Genomic DNA, 18,136 nt, shown 5'->3' with positions numbered 1-18,136 from the left:
TGCCAGGCTTGGGCTGCTCTTTTCCAGATCCCTACGATCTGTCTGAGTTCCTGAAGCTACAGAAACTGTGTGTTCGAATCTTGTGAAACTTTATTGATGGCTGAATACCCAACTGATCTTAACTGCATGCACGTAAGATGAGAGAAAGCTGAATCACAAACACTTTGATTTATTTTTTTTGTCTTTTTTTTTTTTTTTTCTTAGTTTTGTCTGGTTTTGTTTTAAAGCAGAATTGTTACAGCAGATTGGCAGCTTAACAGCAGTAAGTTGATACTTTACTAAAGTGTAGGCCATCGGGCCCACACCGTACACAGGAGGATTGAACTATGGCAGCAAAACTAATTGGGGCCGGCTTGTTGCTGCTGCTGTTGTCTTAATACAAAAACAGGAAGACCCGTGACAGACACCCCAACTTAGGTGAACTTGTAAACAGGACAACATGAAGAGTTCAGACAGAAGTAGTACGGTACAAAGTGCAATTTTCCAGCTGTGCCACTCTGGCCTCGTGTCCGAGAAGTGGGGGGCACGCTTTCTTCTTCAGGGATGAAGAGGGTGGACCTACTTTTTTTTTTTTTTTTTTTGCTTCCTTCTGACAAGTGTCCTGGGCCTTGGAGATGGAACTAAAGATACGGGTTGGAGATAGCCCTTGGGCTAGGAGGGCAGGCTCTCACGGACTGAAAAATTGCAGATTGCTCACACAACACGGCCATGTTTCAAAAAATACCAAGCAGATGAAAATACCATGATTATCTCTACTCAATGGTTTCAATACTTGTAAAATGCTTCTAGAAATCCGAAGATGATCATCAGTAATTCCATAAAAATTATACGTCTGTCTCTAACAGTTGTTCTACTCGGCTAAAACTAAAACTTATACAAGGTATCTAGAACTGAACAACTCCACTGCACAGATGTAAATTTTATACATTTTTTTTAACTGGTACAAAGAATTTAAGTTTTTATTACTTTCTTTTTTTTTTTGGAAAAAAGAAAAAAATAGAAACAGTGCTTTTCATCACCTTTTTATTAATGTTATTTTTTTCCCTCCCATAATATAAAAGTCAGCAATGATATCAATAATTTCTTATACTGGAAGAAATATAAAAAGAATGCTTATTGATGGCCTAACTAGCAGCTTTTGCCTAAATAACTAGTGGCAGGATAAGAAGCTGAATACTGCCGGGTGGAATGGTTTAAAGGGTGGGTTGGCACGGCTTCTTTCAACCCCAGTGCACACGTGGTGCTAGAAGCCACCTCCTTAACAACCTAACCTTTGGCTTGGACCGACGACGAGTAACTAAGAACTGGTATTATGTGATAGTTGGTGCAGTGGGTCGTATAGATTCATCAGTTTGTTTTGTTTTGTTTTTTAAATTTTAGCCAAACCCCACAGCCCCTTTCCCCTCCCACCCTTCTCCTTCCATAAACTGAAATGATGCAGATGCAGAAAAAAATGACTACTATAGTCACTTCCTCTCTTCCCAAACAGCTGATAACCCCGGTAAGCTTACATTCGGCATATATAATTCATTTACACGATATAGCACTCTGGATATGGCCCTAAACCAGTTATTATTTTTTTTATGCATATCTAGCGTCTCTCTAGTTCAACCACAAAAACTCCTACAGCCAGCAACTGAACTACGGAATCTTCAGAAATGAAAGACCCACAATATTAAAATACACAGAACAAAATATCTGAGGTATAAGATAAAAAATGTAATTTTTTTTCCTCTTTTTTTTTTTAGTTTAGCTTCTTTTTTTGTTTTTTTTTTCTTTTTTTTCAGAGTTGCTAAAATGATGCACTACTGCATGTATTGCAATACCCAGGCCTCGGAAAGCTTCCTTTCTCCCCACCTTGGAAGGTTTTTATGGTTTTGTCAGTTAGTATGGAGCAAAACGGTTGTATCCCCCTCGGTATATACTAGCCTGCAATGAAGAAAGAACGAGACCCACATCATCAGCATGGCTCCTAGTCTTGGCATCAGTCAAGGGTGCAAAAGCATTCTGAAACAAAGCAATTTGAGGGGTGGGTGTTTGACATTTTCCTTTTGCAACACGTGGATCATCAAAAAGACTAATGGCAAAGATAGACACTTAAAACCAACCAAAACGGAGGCACCCCTACCCATCCCAGGACATTCTTGGAGAGCTTGGGGCCAATCCTGACGTCCCCCACTGGTTCCTTACGTAGAAAATCCCTGGAGAACAAGGTCTGTCTGTCAATCCCGGTAGCTAGAAGGACCCTGCTACAAACTCGGTAATGGACGGGTTTGGGACTTGCACTGTCTCCTTTTGTTTGCTTGATGAATTAATGCTATGTTGCAGTGAAGGAGCCCTGGTGGCGCACTGGGTAAGCACTCGTCTGTGAACCGAAAGGTCACAGTCGGAACCACCAGAAGTGGTAGTCCACTGCCATAGAGGTGACAGCCTCGGGAACCCTGAGGGGGCAGCTCTACTCTGTCCTAGAGGGTCGCGATGAGTCGGGATCGAGTGAATGGCAATAGGTGTGGGTTTTATGTTCTATTGGGAGAAGACCAACTGATACTCGAGAGGGTGGATTTGGACAGGTCCCTGAATGGACTCATTCCTGAATGGATTCATGATTCATTCAACGCTCCTTTCTAGCACATTCCTCAAGCGGAGGAGGTGTGCAAGCAGAGGGGTTGAATGGAAATCTATTTCTTCCTGGACCTGGCTGGGCACGGCCCTGGACCTCGAGGGGTAGCGGACAGACGGACGGCTTGATGTGACTGAGCTTGTGCAAGATCATCTCTTTCCAGATCATGGCTGCGTCTCGATGACCAAGCGACAGTGGATTGTCTGGACATGGCTTTACATGGCTATGAGGTGGCACTTAACTATTCCCTTGGGCTGAAAGTACTGGCTATTCAAACGAATGCCCTGGGGGATTTCTTGGTCAGGTAAGGACTGTTATTCTTGATCCAAGCAGAAAACTGCATGCCAAAGCTGTGCCGTGATTGTATACACTCTCACGTGATGGGCACGTCTTACTGTACTCAAGAATTTTAGTGCATAGAAGTTTCAACAAGTACAGGCAATTCCCCCTGCCCTCCCCCCACCCTCCCCAAAGCAAAAACCCAGGACCTCCCTCCCAAAAAAGAAAGAAAGAAAGAAAAGACAACCCCCAAACCCAGCTGATTCCTTCTAACCCCTTGCACTAGGCACACACACAAAGTGTGCCCCTCTGTCTATTTTCTCTCCTGGGCGACTATGACTTTGAACATGAATTGTAAGAGGGGAGGAGAGGCAGTCAGAGTTTCAGCTGCCTGACAGCAGAGGTCTGGAAGGGTGCAGCTTAGCTCCTCTGAAGTCTGTGCTGGGGCTGGAACCTTGGGGCTATGTGAATGAGCAGCAAGGGAGGGAAACAAAAAAGAAAACAAAGGTCTGCATTGGCACTGCATTCCGTTAGTGATGGATTTAATTATCAAAATGACTAATTATTTCATTAAGGTTAGTGCTCTGCTAGGTGAGACTTGCAAAATTAGAAATATAATAACTTACATGCACTACATTGCCAAGAAATTAAGACATTTATCAAGTTTACTGGGAGGATTAATGTGGCATTTTAGCTGCTGTTAGCACAAGAGACAAATTCAATTAAGGGGAAGTGAGAGGACGTCAAGCGTCAACCCAGACGAAGGTCCCAGCTGGGGGAAGGGAAGGGCGACCGGAAGACGTGAGGAAGGAAGGGGGAGGCGGTGGTACTCACCATGGCACCAACGCCGTAGGTGGGGGCTGGAGCAAGTGTGTGGTGGTAGGGGTCGGCAGCATAAACTCGTCCGTAACTGGAAGGAAGACAGAGGGCAGGGTGAGTCCGGCACAGGCTGTGCGCCATAGTGGCAGCAACCCTAACATAGGGTTGGGGGGGCCCTACGCAGCCCCAGAAGTGAGAAACAGACTGTCTGCTGCGGCGTAGTGTGAGACGAGTGCGTCTGTGCACACGTGTTCCATCACCCATTACCAGGGCTTTCAACATACGATGTAACAGAGCCAGACCAACAACCAACTGAAATCCAGTGCTGTCGAGTCGACTCCGACTCTCAGCAACTCTCCAGGGTGGAGTGGAACAGCCCCCCTTGGGTCAGCACGGCTGTCAGTCTGTAGAGAAGCAGACAGACACATCTTTCTTCCATGGAGTGGCGGGTGGGTTCAAACCAGCGACCTTTCAGTTAGCAGCAAATGCTTCCCCACTGCACCACTGGGGATCCTTATAGTATAAGACAGATGTGTTTGTATGTATGTATCTGTATCTGTTGTCTTGGATGCTCCGGAGTCAACTACTTCCCCTCATGGCAACCCCATGTGATAGAACCAGAGGGTTTTCTTGGCTGTAGTCTGTATGGCAGTGTTGGTCTGGTCTTGCTCCCAGGGAACTGCTGGGGAAGGGGGTGGTTTGAACTGCCGACCTTTGGGCGAGTAGCCTAGCATTTAACATTTGCAACACCAGGGCTCCTTCTGCACCTAACTTAATTACAAACTCACAAAAAACTTGTGCTGTCCAGTCATTTCCAACTCATAGCAACCCCTCCTTGGGTTTCTGAGGTGGTATCTCTACAGACAGGGAGCTCTGGTAGCACAGCGCCTAAGGCACTTGTCTGCTAACCAGAAGGCTGGCGGTTCAAGCCCAAGAGTCTGAGGCCAACTCTCCACTCCTCTGAAGGAAGATGGGGCAATCTACTTCTATAGTGATACTGCCACGGAAACCCAAGGAGGGGTCACTGTGAGTCGGGGCCGACCCGACAGCCCATAACAACAACACTCTCTATAGAAGTAGATCACCCCATCTACTGTCTGAGGAGGGGTTGGTGCATTTGAACCATCAGCCTTTTAGTTAGTAGTCAAATGCCTCAGGCACTCTGCCACTATGCATAATAGAGAGATAGGCCTGGGTGGAGCAATGACTACTCTAAAGGTTGGTAGTTCCAACCTACCTAGAGAAACTTGGAAAAAAGACCTGGTGATCAGCTTTGGAATATGGGGTACAGTTCTACTCTGACACACACATGGGGTTGCCATGAGTTGGAACTGCCTCAGTGGCAACTAGTTGGTTCTCCTATCATCTCCCCTCTGCCATGGCTTCCAGTGCAACCAGTAGAATAAAAATGAAGACAGGACAGGAGCCAGGTGGATGCCTGCTCAACAGGCAACCTGTCAGAGGATGGAGTCAGTCCAGAGGTCAGCCACTTGCTCCAGGCCACACAACCGGTAGAGGAGTCTCTGAGGCCAACTCTTCTGCCTTTGTACTGTGTCAGGTAGCCTTGCTCACCTGACCTGCCAGATATCCTCTTGGAGGTAGAATGAATGTTGCTACTTTGGAACTGATCGACCCCGAGGTGGCCTCAGGCTGCCTCTCCTCCAAGCATGGCCTAGCATGGAGACCCTGTGCAAATGATTTCACAAGGGAGGGTGCTCACGAGCAGGTTGGGGGCAGGGGGTTAGCAGTAATGTCCAAGCAGGAGAGGAGTTTTTACTGATCCTGTAGGGCTGCACCCCATCTTTCCTCAACCCTCCTTGAGATGCTTTGTTATTAGTTGCCATAGGGTTGGCCCTGGACTCACGGGGGTGCCGTGTGTGGCAGAAGGCAACCCTGTTGATCCTGCACCCCCCAGGCCTCCCCTGATGGGTGAGTGGTGGATGCGCTTGAGGGGCAGGGCTGTAAGGGAACCCAGGTCTCCTGCATGGAAGGGGAGTATTCTGCCCCTCAACCACCAGTGGCCTCTCGCTGGCTTCCTGGGGCTGAGGGCTTTGTTCTGGGCTGGAGGACCACCTCCTCACCAGGGCTCCACCTGGGTTTCCAACAGGTCCTCTCACTTTGAATTTTCTTGAAAGGGGCATGGCAGGAAGAAATGGTTTGTGTGTACTAGCCACGTTAAGCTCACTTCCTATTCCTTGGAGTTCAGTTGGACTGGTCCTTGATCCTGCCCTTGCCCTATCCTCTCATTTTCAGTCTAGTCTTCTATCTCCTAACTGGTGAGCATGAGAATGTGTGCAAGGGATCTGACTCTGTTGCTTATACCTTGGAGCCTGGCAAGGTGAGGAAAGGCTTCCAACTTTCAGACTCCAAGAAAACCCAAATTGAAAAATTTTTGATTCTACCAAGTTCTCCTTGAACAGGTCCTAACTTCTAAGCCCTCTTTGTTGCTGTTAGTTGATTCTGACTCACAGTGACCCCATGTGACAGTAGAACTGCCCCCTAGGGCTTTCTAGGCTCTAACATTTATGGGAGCTGATCATCAGGTCATTTGCTCATGGACCTGCTGGGTAGGTTTGAACAGCCAACCTTGGTTAGGAGCCAAGCACTTTACTATTGTGTTACCACCTGCTTCAAAAAGCAATGAGTATAATCCAGGAGAGGCTGTCAACTCCCTCTTACTTTTCATTTAACTAGACATAGATTAGACACAGTGGTGTTCCCAGGTGATGTGAATGGTTAAGTGCTTGACTACTAGCAGAAGCATTGGTGGTTTGAACCCAGAGGTGCCTTGGAAGATAGGACTGGCGATCTACCTCCAAAGGTCACAGCCCTGACCATCCCGTGAAGCAGTTTTACTCCGCACGCACAAGGTCACTGTGAGTTGGAAATGACTTGGCAGCAACGACAACTAGAAGTAGATACTAAAAGGGGTTAGAGGAAATGTGAGCCCAGTTTGGCATTAATTTTCACTTCAAACAAAATTTGTCATGAGTCTAGAGAAAAACTAAAAAATCTAACAGGGTTATTTTGAATGTTCTTTTCCCAGGACAAAGCTGGGTCTATGACCAAGTCATCAACTGTGAAGGGAAAATCCTGGCAACCCCAAGTGGTATCTTGACCTGCTATCCATTCAGAACAAGGTAAAGATGCTAACTCTGAGCAATTCCTTTTTTTTTTTTTTTAATTTTGAAGAATGGCTTTCTTGTGGCAGAAACTCCTTTGTTTTGGGAGATGATGATGTGCCTGTGCTTAATGCAAACCTAGCTCCTCCCTTTCCTTACCACATACTCTTAAGGCAAATCCTTCTTTGTAGAAAAGTTACTGGGCATAACTTCAGCCGTTGTGGAAAACCCAAGTCAATGAGGTGGCAGTATTCTCGCTTCTAAAGCTGAACAAAAATACCCCAGTGCTCAACTAATCCTCACCAATGAGCAGTCTCCTCCTCTCCTCAGGGTGACCTCCCCGTTCAGAAGCGGATGGCTTTATTATGATTAATAAAGTTCATTTCCACGGAGGAAAAGGAACCATGTCAGCTTAAACTGAAAGCACAGAGGTTTCTTTTCAAATGCTAATTTCTAAACATGCCCTTGTGTGACACCACCATTTAGACTCAAGGTTATGAGTGAGGATGTGGTCTTAAGCACTGCTTTCGTAGCATATGTAGCAGGCACGTCTCCAACCTCAGTGCTGGCTAAGCACAGTCCCAAGACGGGCAAACCCAAGCACAGCAATGGGAAGGCCGGGCCCATGTCTTAACGGCCGCCATATTTGGACCTGCCCAGTGCATTGCTGCCATCCCTGACCAAAGCAAGCACTAGTGCAATGACAGGGTGTTTTCTCTCCTTCTCCCATCTGTTAGCAATTCCAGATGATCTCTTAGATCTGCCCCTTGACTCCAATCACACTATTGCCACCCTCAATCAAAACCACTAGCATATTGTCAGAGCCAATTCCACAGCCTTAAATCCAGTCTCCTTGTTTCTCTATCAGCCCAATAGCTACTTATATCTCCATTGACATCTGATCACCGCACTCCTCTGCCCAAAACCGTTCGATAGTTTTCCATTGATCCTATGATCCAATCAATCCACACTTCCATGAGCTGGCCCATGCCCCTCTACTCTTTCCTTCCATTATTCATCTGTCAGTCAGTCTGTGGTACTGTGATGCCTTGCCCATCGTTGTGAGGCTAGAAGCTATGCCACTGGTATTACAAATACTATCTGGGTCACCCACAGTGGACAGGTCTCAGTGGAGCTTCTGGCCTGGTGATCCACTTCTAAAAATAAGGTGAGGAAGACATCATATTTGCAGAGACCAGAGCAACCCTTACTGAGATGGACTGGGCAAGGTTTCATTCTGTTGGATGTAAGGTTGCCATGACTCAAAGTCCACCAGTGGCACCTGATGACCACCTGTTGCTTACTGTGCTCCGGGCACCATGGCCTCATTTGTACCATCTGTACACCTGCAAGTTCATTCTCACCTGGAGGCCTTGGCATTGCTGCTTTTCATCCCTTACTAGTCAGATCAAATGTCACTTCCCTGGAGAGATGTCTTGGTCATCATTTCTCAAGGACACTGCCCAACCCCCCCCCATGGGGCTTAGAAAAGCTCTTCTAATTTTACCTCTTTTCCTTTTCCCTCAGGAAAAGTCAGCTCCAGAGGAGCCAAGCCAACGCATTGAGTGAGGACAGAAAGAGGCACAGAGAAGAGAGAAAGGTGGCTGGGGAAGATAGGCATCTCCACAATGACAAATCTGTCAGTAGCAAGCATTCTCTTGGGTTTGCTTTCTAAAAACTCAAGGTTGGCTGCTCCCATAGAAATTCCATATCCTTGGAGATGCTCAAAATAAACATTTCTGGGGACTCTACAAGGAGACAGGGTAATTTCCCATCACCCCTGAGAGTTCACAAAACGCTGGCTAAGTTTCCAAAAAAGCTCATCAAAACCCTTTAGGGAAAACCAAACCAAAGCACCAGAACATCACTGCTTCCTGTGTAGTTTCATCAGAGCATGTAATCATCATAGTTACACGAGTACAACCTTTGGCCTGAACAAAAACTAAAACCAAGGCGCAGCCCAAGACCAGTGGGAGAACAAAGAACAAAGAGCTTGGGGGTGAGAAGACCCACGTTTCAGTTCTGCCAGTGCAACAGCCTTACTGAATGGCTCAGGCATGTCACTCGCTGGGAGCCTCAGCCTCATTGTCTCTACTAGTCAAATGGGATGATTCTGGCCAAGCATTTTATTCATGGATAAGATGCATCCAAAGACACCCAATGACTGATAAACACACAAAAAAAACCCACAAACTCTCTGCCATTGAAACAATTTCGACTTACAGCCCCCCCCCCATTGGGTTTCCAAGGCTATAAATCTTTACACAAGCTGATGAGTGCCTCATTTTTCTTCCATAGATTCAAAACACTGACTTTTTTGGTTAGCAGCCCAATGCCTCAACCCCTACACCACTACAGCTTTTGGATGCATGCAAAAGCACTCTAGATGACACAAAAAGATTTTTCTATGGAATTTCACAAATCATGCCTGTCATCATGCCTGTCTGCTGAGACTTTTTGTCTACAGAAGCACCTCAAAGAATCTATCCCCTTCCGATCACCTACAGCTCTACTACTCACTACTTTTGGGGTGGGTATCTAATTTACGAGTTATAGGAAGGATGATGTTGCAGAAAGGCAGGGAAAAGCCAAGATGAACTGAGCCAACAGCTTCAACAATGGACTCCAACATACCCATGATCAGGAAGCTGGTGCCAGACCACATGTCATTCTGTTTATGTTAGATCACCATGAGTTGGAGATGACTCAATGGCAACAGCCAACAAGATCTATTTGCCGTATTTCAACTTAAGATGATGTGTGCATAAACTCAATAAAGTATGCTCCTTATTGAATGGAAAATGTGTACCTGTGTTTGTTTTGTTACTTCCACTGGGAAATGTAAATATTACTTAACATCAAATCCAGTTGAAACAACCTAGGTGCTAATGAAATGCAATGGGATGGCATAGGACTACTGTACCAGAATTTTAACCATCACGTGGTTTTCTTACGCTGTCAGTAACAACAGTGATGTCACTCTGTCTAGTTCTTTAAGAGCCTTTGTGTACCTCTTTGTGTACCTGGGACCTTTTAGTCTTTAGCATCACCTCTCCATGTCTCCTGCTCCAGAGAAGCCTGTGGGGACTTCCTGTGGGGCAGAAAGGTGAGTCGAATATTCTGATCACTCAGGTGAGGGTCACCATGTGGCTTAGACTTCTAGACAGAACAACTGCTGCAGGGAGTTATAAAGGTTGGGCCTACTACTGTGTGAAGTGCTGCAGAGCATGAATTTAAAATGAGACACCTGACCGGTGATCAGAACGGGTGGCCCCAAATCTCAGCAGTGCACTGGGGGCTGCAGTGCCCTTCTGCTCCTGAGTTCAAATGGACCCACACAAGTCACAAACCTGCCACACAGTACACAAGCAGGGCACCACACCATGACCCCAGGGTGCAGAGAGCCTGCTAGTTTGAGAAGAATCCGTTATCTTTCCTAGAGAGGATCAACAGAGGTGTGGGTCTCAGCAAGGCCCATTGGAGCGAGCGTCCAGATGTGGGGCCTGGTCTGGGCTGTCTATGGTACATAGGTGAGAAGGGAGCGAGCAGAGGCTCACCTGGACCCAGGAAGAAGTGCTTCTCATCTCACCCAGACTGGCATCCCATTTCATCATCCTCACTTTGGGAGTTTTGGAGACTTTCCCAAATGAAAATGAAGGGCTCTTTTTAAGACAACCTTTTTGTTTCCACTGTAGCTGGTCTAAGTCATTGAGAGTTGATTTGCCCCCATCCAGAGCTCATGTTGCAGACCAGATGTTTTCCACGCCTGGGCAAAATGCTCTGCTCTCAGCAAGTCTCAGCGGCTGGAAGGAGCCACAATCAATACCAGACAGAAAGAGGAGAAGAGAGCGAGGTGGGGGTGGGACAAAGGCTTCTACATCCCTCAGCTCTGCTCTAACCATTGCATTAGTTCCTTCCCCAATCCAACTGCAAATCAGTCTGTTTTCCACACTTCAGTGTTATGGACATTTATACTTTCCCAGTCAACCCAGTCCATACTTATCCCTAAAGATAAATTTAAAAACAAGACAAAAATGCAGCAAAAAACACATGATACTCTGAAAGAGACAGGAGGATTCTGACAAATCCCTCAGTAATTCTGTGGTGGGAGAATCTGACCATCCCCTTGGCTTGTGAGGCTCCTGCCAGCTCAAGATGGAGACAAAAGCCCTCCTCCCATCCAAGGATGGAGGGAGCCCATAGAAGGTATTTCCATTTCCTGACCGGAGCGTTTCTAAAATCGTCCACAAGCAAACAAGCATCTACCAGGCAACAGAAAAGGCAAACCCTCCACTTCCAAACCATAAAAACTCACTCAACTCACTGCCATCGAGTCAGATGTGACTCATAGCGACCCCTCCTTGGGTTTCTGAGGCGGTATCTACAGAAGTAGATTGCCCAAACTTCCTTCTGAAGAGGGGCTGGTAGGTTTGATCTGCCAGCCTTCTGGTTAGCAGTCAGATGCCCTAGGCACTGTGCCACCAGAACTCCCAAACCATAGAGGTCCATAACTTTCAGGCTTTATGGTTTGGGATAAGCTGGTGTGCACCAGTTTGAGAAGCCACTGTGGGAATAATGGCCAAGATTCTGGGCAACTCTTCCAGTTGTTGTTCAAGTCAAGAAAGCTAACGTCTTCCTTCTTCTCCCTTCATCTTCCAGAGACACAGAGAGACTATTAGTGCCAATGAGAAAGAAATGAGTGGGTTCCCGGGGCTTGGAGCTACATACATTGATTTGCTGCAGTAGGAAGAATCTTCTGGAAAGAAGGTGAGAATGACTTGGGTGGACTGGGGATGAAGAGCCACACAGACCATAGGGCGGACCAAATGCTTGTATTCTGAAAGTGTCTGAAGATACTTAAAGTAAGGGAACTGGACCACTCCCTCAACTTGAAACATCCAGACAACAGCTCAAAATGCAGCCAAGTCTCCAAAAATAAAGGAAAGAAATTCTCCAAAATGAACTGTGTGGACTTATCTCTACATGGCTGTGACCTTTCTGCATACATGGCCGTTCAGACTGATTGTCTTCATAAATCACACACACACACGAACCCCTGCCCCAAAGCCAAAAGGAAAGCATCTTCTAGGTCCTTTGACTTCTAAATGGGAAGCCAGCGTTTGCTTATGCACATGGATTCCTGTCATCTGAACTCTGTCCACAGCTACACACATAAATCGCCAACCTGTGCAATCTACAAGCATCGGCCATATTGCCCGTGGCAAGTCAGACTGCATCACCCTTTCTGTGCCCTCTCTAAGCAGTTCCAAACCTCCTGGTCTACCAAGTCCCCACAGAGCACCATTTGAGAACCTTGATTCTGGATTCATCCGGCTAGCAACCACTGCCTGGGAGCTGAGAAAACACAATTAGATCTGCTTTTGGCCAAGAGGTTCTTCCACCATGGGGTGGCTCCCCCAATAGAAGACCCATGCTCTCTCTTCTTTGCTGTTGAGCTCAAGGCCCCCCTCCTCTTGGAAAGTCTGTTTGAACTTCTCGGCGTCCCGACTACCACTGTACCAACATCCCTATTAATTTCCCATCATGCTTTGACGTTATCAGGGCACCCCAGCTCTAGTTTCATAATCTGTAGGAGCACAGAGGTGGCTCTCTGCTTGTGTCTCTCACAGATTCTTTAACATCAGCAGAGAGAAGCGGAGTTAAAGAGTAGTCAGGATTCTTCTGGGCTAGAACTACTAGAGGCAAACCTTCCCTTTGCCACTTCCTTGCTGAGTAATCGCCAGCTGTTCTTTCCTTCTCTGAGCCAGTTTCCTCATCCAGGAGTGGAAATGACCATGGGGCATACCAGCCATAAAAAGGGAGATGAGTTGGGCTGCAATCGCATTGGCTGGTGTTCTGAGTTGGATTGCAATCGCATTGGCTGGTATTCTGCCCTCTTGTTAAAATGTCAGTCTCCAGCGGTGTCCCAATAAACTCAAGTCCTTCAGGAGCGACCAGAGTAACACAAAGCTAATACCATTGTTGGAGCCAAGGAAGACAATAAATCTCCTTGCAAGTGCAGTCTCCTAGCCACAAATGTTAATGAAAAACATTTATTCTGTGCGGCAGAAGCTCAACAGACATTCTGGCGTCCTCCACAACAGACTCAAGAGAAAATCATCACGTTCCTTCAGAAACTGGGGGAAAACCTTTAGGTGCTACTGTTGCTGCTGCTTCATGATCTTTATCTTGCCATCTCTGTTCTTAGCCACAGACCAAATGAAGACTCTGGCCAGCTCTTCCTCTGTTGGCAGCTGTGCAAAAAACACCCTCTGTCCAGCAGCATGTCAGGTATGACATCCACCAGGTCCCTCAAACTGGGTTTTTAGCATCTTGTTGATTTCTTTCACCATTTAAGAAGAGGTGACTTTGACTTGAGTCAAATCCTGAAACCCACTAGATACTAGGATTCAACAGACTTGCCCCTAAGGACCTGTCTGGGTCCAGAAAGGAGAGCTCATGGGTTACTGTTTAGAATATGGGTACACTGGGTATTCCAGCATTAAGGAGACAGGGTCCTGGGAGACATTCCTTGAAGTGATGCCTTACAATTTTGTTGGCGGCTAAGTCCTGATTCTTGAGTTTTCACTCAGTGAGTGTGGTGGACTGGCTGGGGCAGTGATCTGACATTTGATACGTAGGGCTGTCTTCTTTTTCATGCTTGATTCAACATTCCAGAGTTCATCTTTGAACCTTATGGAGCATACAGCATGTCATTAATATGGCCATCAAAGGGACAGGGGTAGCTCTCGCAATCTGAAATCTGATCAATAGCAATTCATTAAGAGTTTATTGAGCAGCCATTACAAATTAGATAAGGTAGCTGAAAGCACTAACATAGTCATGCAAACTTCAATCATCTTGGCTTCCTTCAGGAGTATTGTGTGTGGGCCACGGCTTTGAAGGGGGAGGGTTTGTTAAGTGATGTGACGAAACCACTATCTATCTACCTTACATATGATGACTTTTCAGGGCTCGATGTACGACGTCAAGCTGTAACCTAGCAATGGTGGCACATGCATACAGTTTAACAGGGAAGCCAAAGGCTCTGAATATCATGTATCCACACACGCCATCTGTTACCATTTTCAATCGGCATTCCTCCCCACCCCTACGCCCATCCCAAGCTCTCCCCTTGTAATTGCATGCTTTAGTCTCTTGAGGCTCTGAAAATGTTAAGCATCTCTTGAATCCTGGGAACATTACACTGTCACCCCCAGCAATGCATCTATTGATCTACTATTAGGCATTAGCATAGTGTTAAGGATTTTTGCTGGCTCCGACAGGGAGAAGCAGAGATGTTTTGAGATTAGTGGTTGAGAGAAGAGAATGGCAGGGGCATTATCAAAGGGGTTTTACAGAAATGGAATGAAGCTCTTGCTTTCAAACCTAGGCAGGCATACCTCTTGAGCTCATGGGTTAAAACTCTGAAAAGCCTTCAAAATACTGAGACCGACTCTATCAATCAACTGGGACGGGGTTTGCTGTGGCCCTGACTAGGAGAACGGAGAGGGCTGGGAATAAGTTCCTAGCTCTTTGTCCTTCCTTTTGTTCATGCTCCTCAAAGACTAGCAGGGAGTGAAGTATTAGCCAATAATCCTTTCTTTACAGCTTCGTTGATAAAATGTGACTAGGAACAGGTAAGTGTCTTACTGGTAAGTTTTGGTTTAAAGGATGTTTTTGAAGTCCATGGCCAACTGAACTATGCTATGTGTGGATGGGTTGTAAAGTCCCCTTGTTGCCTAAAAGCACACATTTGGTAAGATTTCCTCATAACTGTGCGTGTCATATTTAGGCTTGAAAAAAATAAGGATATCTGGTGTTAGTTAAGGCACTCACCTATCTTGGCATTTAATCGAGTAATTCCATGCTAATGAAAGTTCTCATTGAACTGTTCTGAACCACATCAAAGCAAACAGACAGGCATTATTTTCACGGACCCATCAGCAACTAGGCAAGTTCTCTTTGCCAATGTCCTGATTTCAAAGACAAAGGCTCTGTCTCCCCGGGTCCTACTACTTGATACGTTTCAAAATAAAAGAAATAGAGGATCTTTAGCTCACAGAGTGAAGACCCCCTTCATATATGACAGCGCTCAATATACACCCCAATGTCTTGAAGTTTGTAGATCTGGTCTTTTGGGGCCTATGGTACATATCAGCCATTCCAGAGAGAGCCCGAGTAATTCGCAAAGTAATGTGCAGGAGCCCAGACATAGCACGCCAAAAACATTGAAGTCACACGTCTGTGCCCCTCAGCTCCCCTGCTCAGTATTTTAGCACGAGTGCTGATTACACCATACAATTTTCTCATGGCTCCATTCAATATAGTCTTACTTTCCTGGATTATGTATTATTAAAACTGGAAATGAAACATCCAAGTCAGCAAAATGTCTAATGTCTTTTTATAGAGCCGAGCCTGAAGGCTTCGGCTAGCCTCCAAAGATACACAGACATTGTTATTTCTTATTTTTTTTCCCCTCTTTTTTTTTTTTTTTTAAACTAAGCTTTCTGGAGTGACCAACTGCAGCATGTGAAGGGGGAAAAAAAAAAAGGATACTGGATTGGATGGATGCATCAAGAAGTAGCAATGTTTGTTACCTGCAGAGGTGTTACAAGAAATTTCATCTGCTGCAACGAAGACGAACTGATTTCTGGAAGAGAAGATAAAATTCACAATACTGCTTGCTCAGGGGGAAATGTGCTCTCTGCCAATTGGTTCAATGTGTACAGATGGGAGGGGCAGGGTGCTGCATTTGAATGGATGTTGCAAGGAAATGTGTTGATGTACCTCGGGTTTAGAGGGCTTAGAGAGATCATGGAATAGGCATGCAAGGTCTCGTCAACAAAATCATGGTGATGTCAGAATATGGACCATGGACAAGCTGTTGCACTAGAATATTAACACTCTTGTTACCAAAACGTCATGCCAGGATCTGTTGCCAAGACTAAGGCCCTTCAAATTGTGCAGGGGTGGGATTCTATGCTAAAAGGGGATGACATCTAAATAAATAAAATAATAGACTACTATTAGGAAGAAAGAATATACTGCAACTAGCTAGGGAATACCATACGAATCCAGCCTTTAATATTATAGCAGCATATAAAAAATTAAAGAATGAGAATTGCTGTTGAAGAGAATGTTACATGCTGTCATGTTATGGATAATATTTTCATCATCAAACTAGGCTTACTACATAAAGATGGTAAGATAACTTAATTATTAAAATAAACACTGTCTTGACAAATTCTTTTGTAATGATACAGTATTGAAATAAATAAATAAAACCAGAATATGCTATTTTACTTTGATTTGGTACATCCAGAAAAATGATAAAACTCTCTTACGATGTTTCCGATGGTGACGCTTTCACCATGTAATATGTTTTAATTCAGAGGTTCTGTTTATGTCTCTGGTGAGAAGGAAGTTGGGGCCACGAAGATTATGAAAACTCTCCCATGAAATTGGCCGGGGTCATAAAAGCCTCAGAAGCAACAATAGAAAGGCTTTGGTTCTCATTTACAAAATTCCCCTCTAATTTTGGTCCTCCGAAATTAAGATATGTGTATATACACGTATTTCTTTGGTCTTAGTTTATTGGTCTTGTTCAAATGTTTCCGCGCTTCAAAAATTACCCAGCGATTGACTATTTCGTAAAACATCATAAGAAAGTTTTACTATTTCCACAGGTACACGCTAAGATATAAATGGAGCTACCACTGGGAAGTTCTCTAGAATTTAATGTTCAGTTGAAAACTCTACTCACTTCTATAGCAATGAAACAGAAACAAAACCATATATGCTTCGAGATTAGTATTTTTCTATGTTTCTCTTCCATCTGACAAAAGTCACCACTAAGTTTTTATTCACCTCTTTTTAACTTCATTGGATTTTTGCTAACTTTTTGTTCATGAACACATGTCTTCAAATCCCTATGATTTGAAGAGAAGGAAAAAATAGTTTCCCTGAAAACCAAGGAGATATTTTGGTTGAGTATTTGTTTTCATTTACTCATCTTCACCTTACTCAAGGGGTAGCAAGACAGAGTAATTTCAAACACAGGCATGGCAGTATCAGGGTGGAGCGAGTAAGTTCTTTGGAGGACATGTAAATACCGTATGCTCCCAAGAAGCAGCCTGCCAAGAACGGAGACCTGTTTCACCCAAAGGGGTAAGCACTTTAGAAAAGGCAGTCATAGTTCTATGAGAAGTGCCTGATCCATGAATTATGGCTATTCAATTTCTACCCTTTAATCCTAGAAGAGACTATGGTCTTCCGTCCTGCCTCCAATAAGACTTCTACCCTCTTAAGACTGCATTTTCCTTAGGGAGCTCTCCAGCTTGCTGGAAAGGAGAGTCTGTGATTGACAACCAACACAGATGTACAGTGGTGACTGGATGACTGCAGAAAGAGTCTCAAATGTAATTTATAAGTCCGACCAATGAGACTTTTTCAAAATTGTTCTAGAATTTTCAATATGTAATTGGAGGACTATATACTAAGTCTAAGGAGGAGTATCATTTCTACTTCTTTTCTTCTCTTCCCTATTTTCTTTTCTTCTTTATGTATATTTTGCTAAGTTACATATTTTGTCTTGGAAGAAGTACAGCCAGAATGCTCTTTAGAAGCAGAGAGGGTGAGACTTCATCTCATGGACTTTGGACATGTCATGAGGAGGGGCCAGTCCCTGGAGAAGGACATCATGCTTGGTAAAGTAGGGGGTCAGTGAAAAAGAGGAAGACCCTCAACAAGATGGATTGACATGGTGGCTGCGGCAATGGGCTCAAACCTAGCAATGACTGAGGACGGTGCAGGACCAGGTTCTGTTATACACAGGTCACCATGACTCAGAGCCAACTAGAGGACACCTGACAGCATCACATATTTTAGATTTTTTTTTTTTTTTTTTGGCTTCCCCAAAATGTCCTTACGCTTTCTGATCAACTTTCTAAGGACAGGAGATCTCCTCCCCCTTGGGGACTCACCCTTTTCCAAAAAGTTAAGTACTCAGAATGCCTTCTGACTATTAAATCTACCTCAAAGCATAATGAATTTTTCAACACTAGTGATATCTAAAAATAAGCCATGGACACTGTAGCAATGCCAAAAAGGACCTTAAGAATTATTTTGCCGGTATCCACTTGGATGTCAATTCTGCACTCTCCCCTCCCCTAACACAGGCAAACTCACTAGGTCCCAGGAAGTTTGAGGAAAGTGCCCTGTGTCATTTATAAACTCTATGGATTCAACCTCTGATCACTCCTCCTCCTGATCTATCCTTTCATCCACTGAGTAC

General features: G+C 45.0%; 1 protein-coding gene across 1 annotated transcript in view; it reads right to left on the bottom strand.

Annotated features, from left to right (window-relative positions):
• Positions 1–1,884: 1,884 nt before the first annotated feature.
• RBFOX1 (RNA binding fox-1 homolog 1) overlaps positions 1,885–18,136 on the bottom strand; it is a 440,214-nt gene continuing 423,962 nt past the window's right edge. The window contains exons 12-13 of the mRNA XM_007939608.2: positions 3,734–3,809; positions 1,885–1,929 (exon numbers count right to left, since the gene is read on the bottom strand). Coding sequence (XP_007937799.1) covers positions 1,885–1,929; positions 3,734–3,809 — 121 coding nt within the window. The remainder of the gene's footprint in view (positions 1,930–3,733; positions 3,810–18,136) is intronic.

The sequence above is a fragment of the Orycteropus afer genome, unplaced genomic scaffold (assembly GCF_000298275.1).
Source record: "Orycteropus afer afer isolate SDZICR_OR568_19922 unplaced genomic scaffold, OryAfe1.0 scaffold00061, whole genome shotgun sequence".
NCBI classification, from domain to species: Eukaryota; Metazoa; Chordata; class Mammalia; order Tubulidentata; family Orycteropodidae; genus Orycteropus; species Orycteropus afer.
Note: the sequence above shows the minus strand (reverse complement) of the source record. Positions and strands in the feature narration are given on the sequence as shown.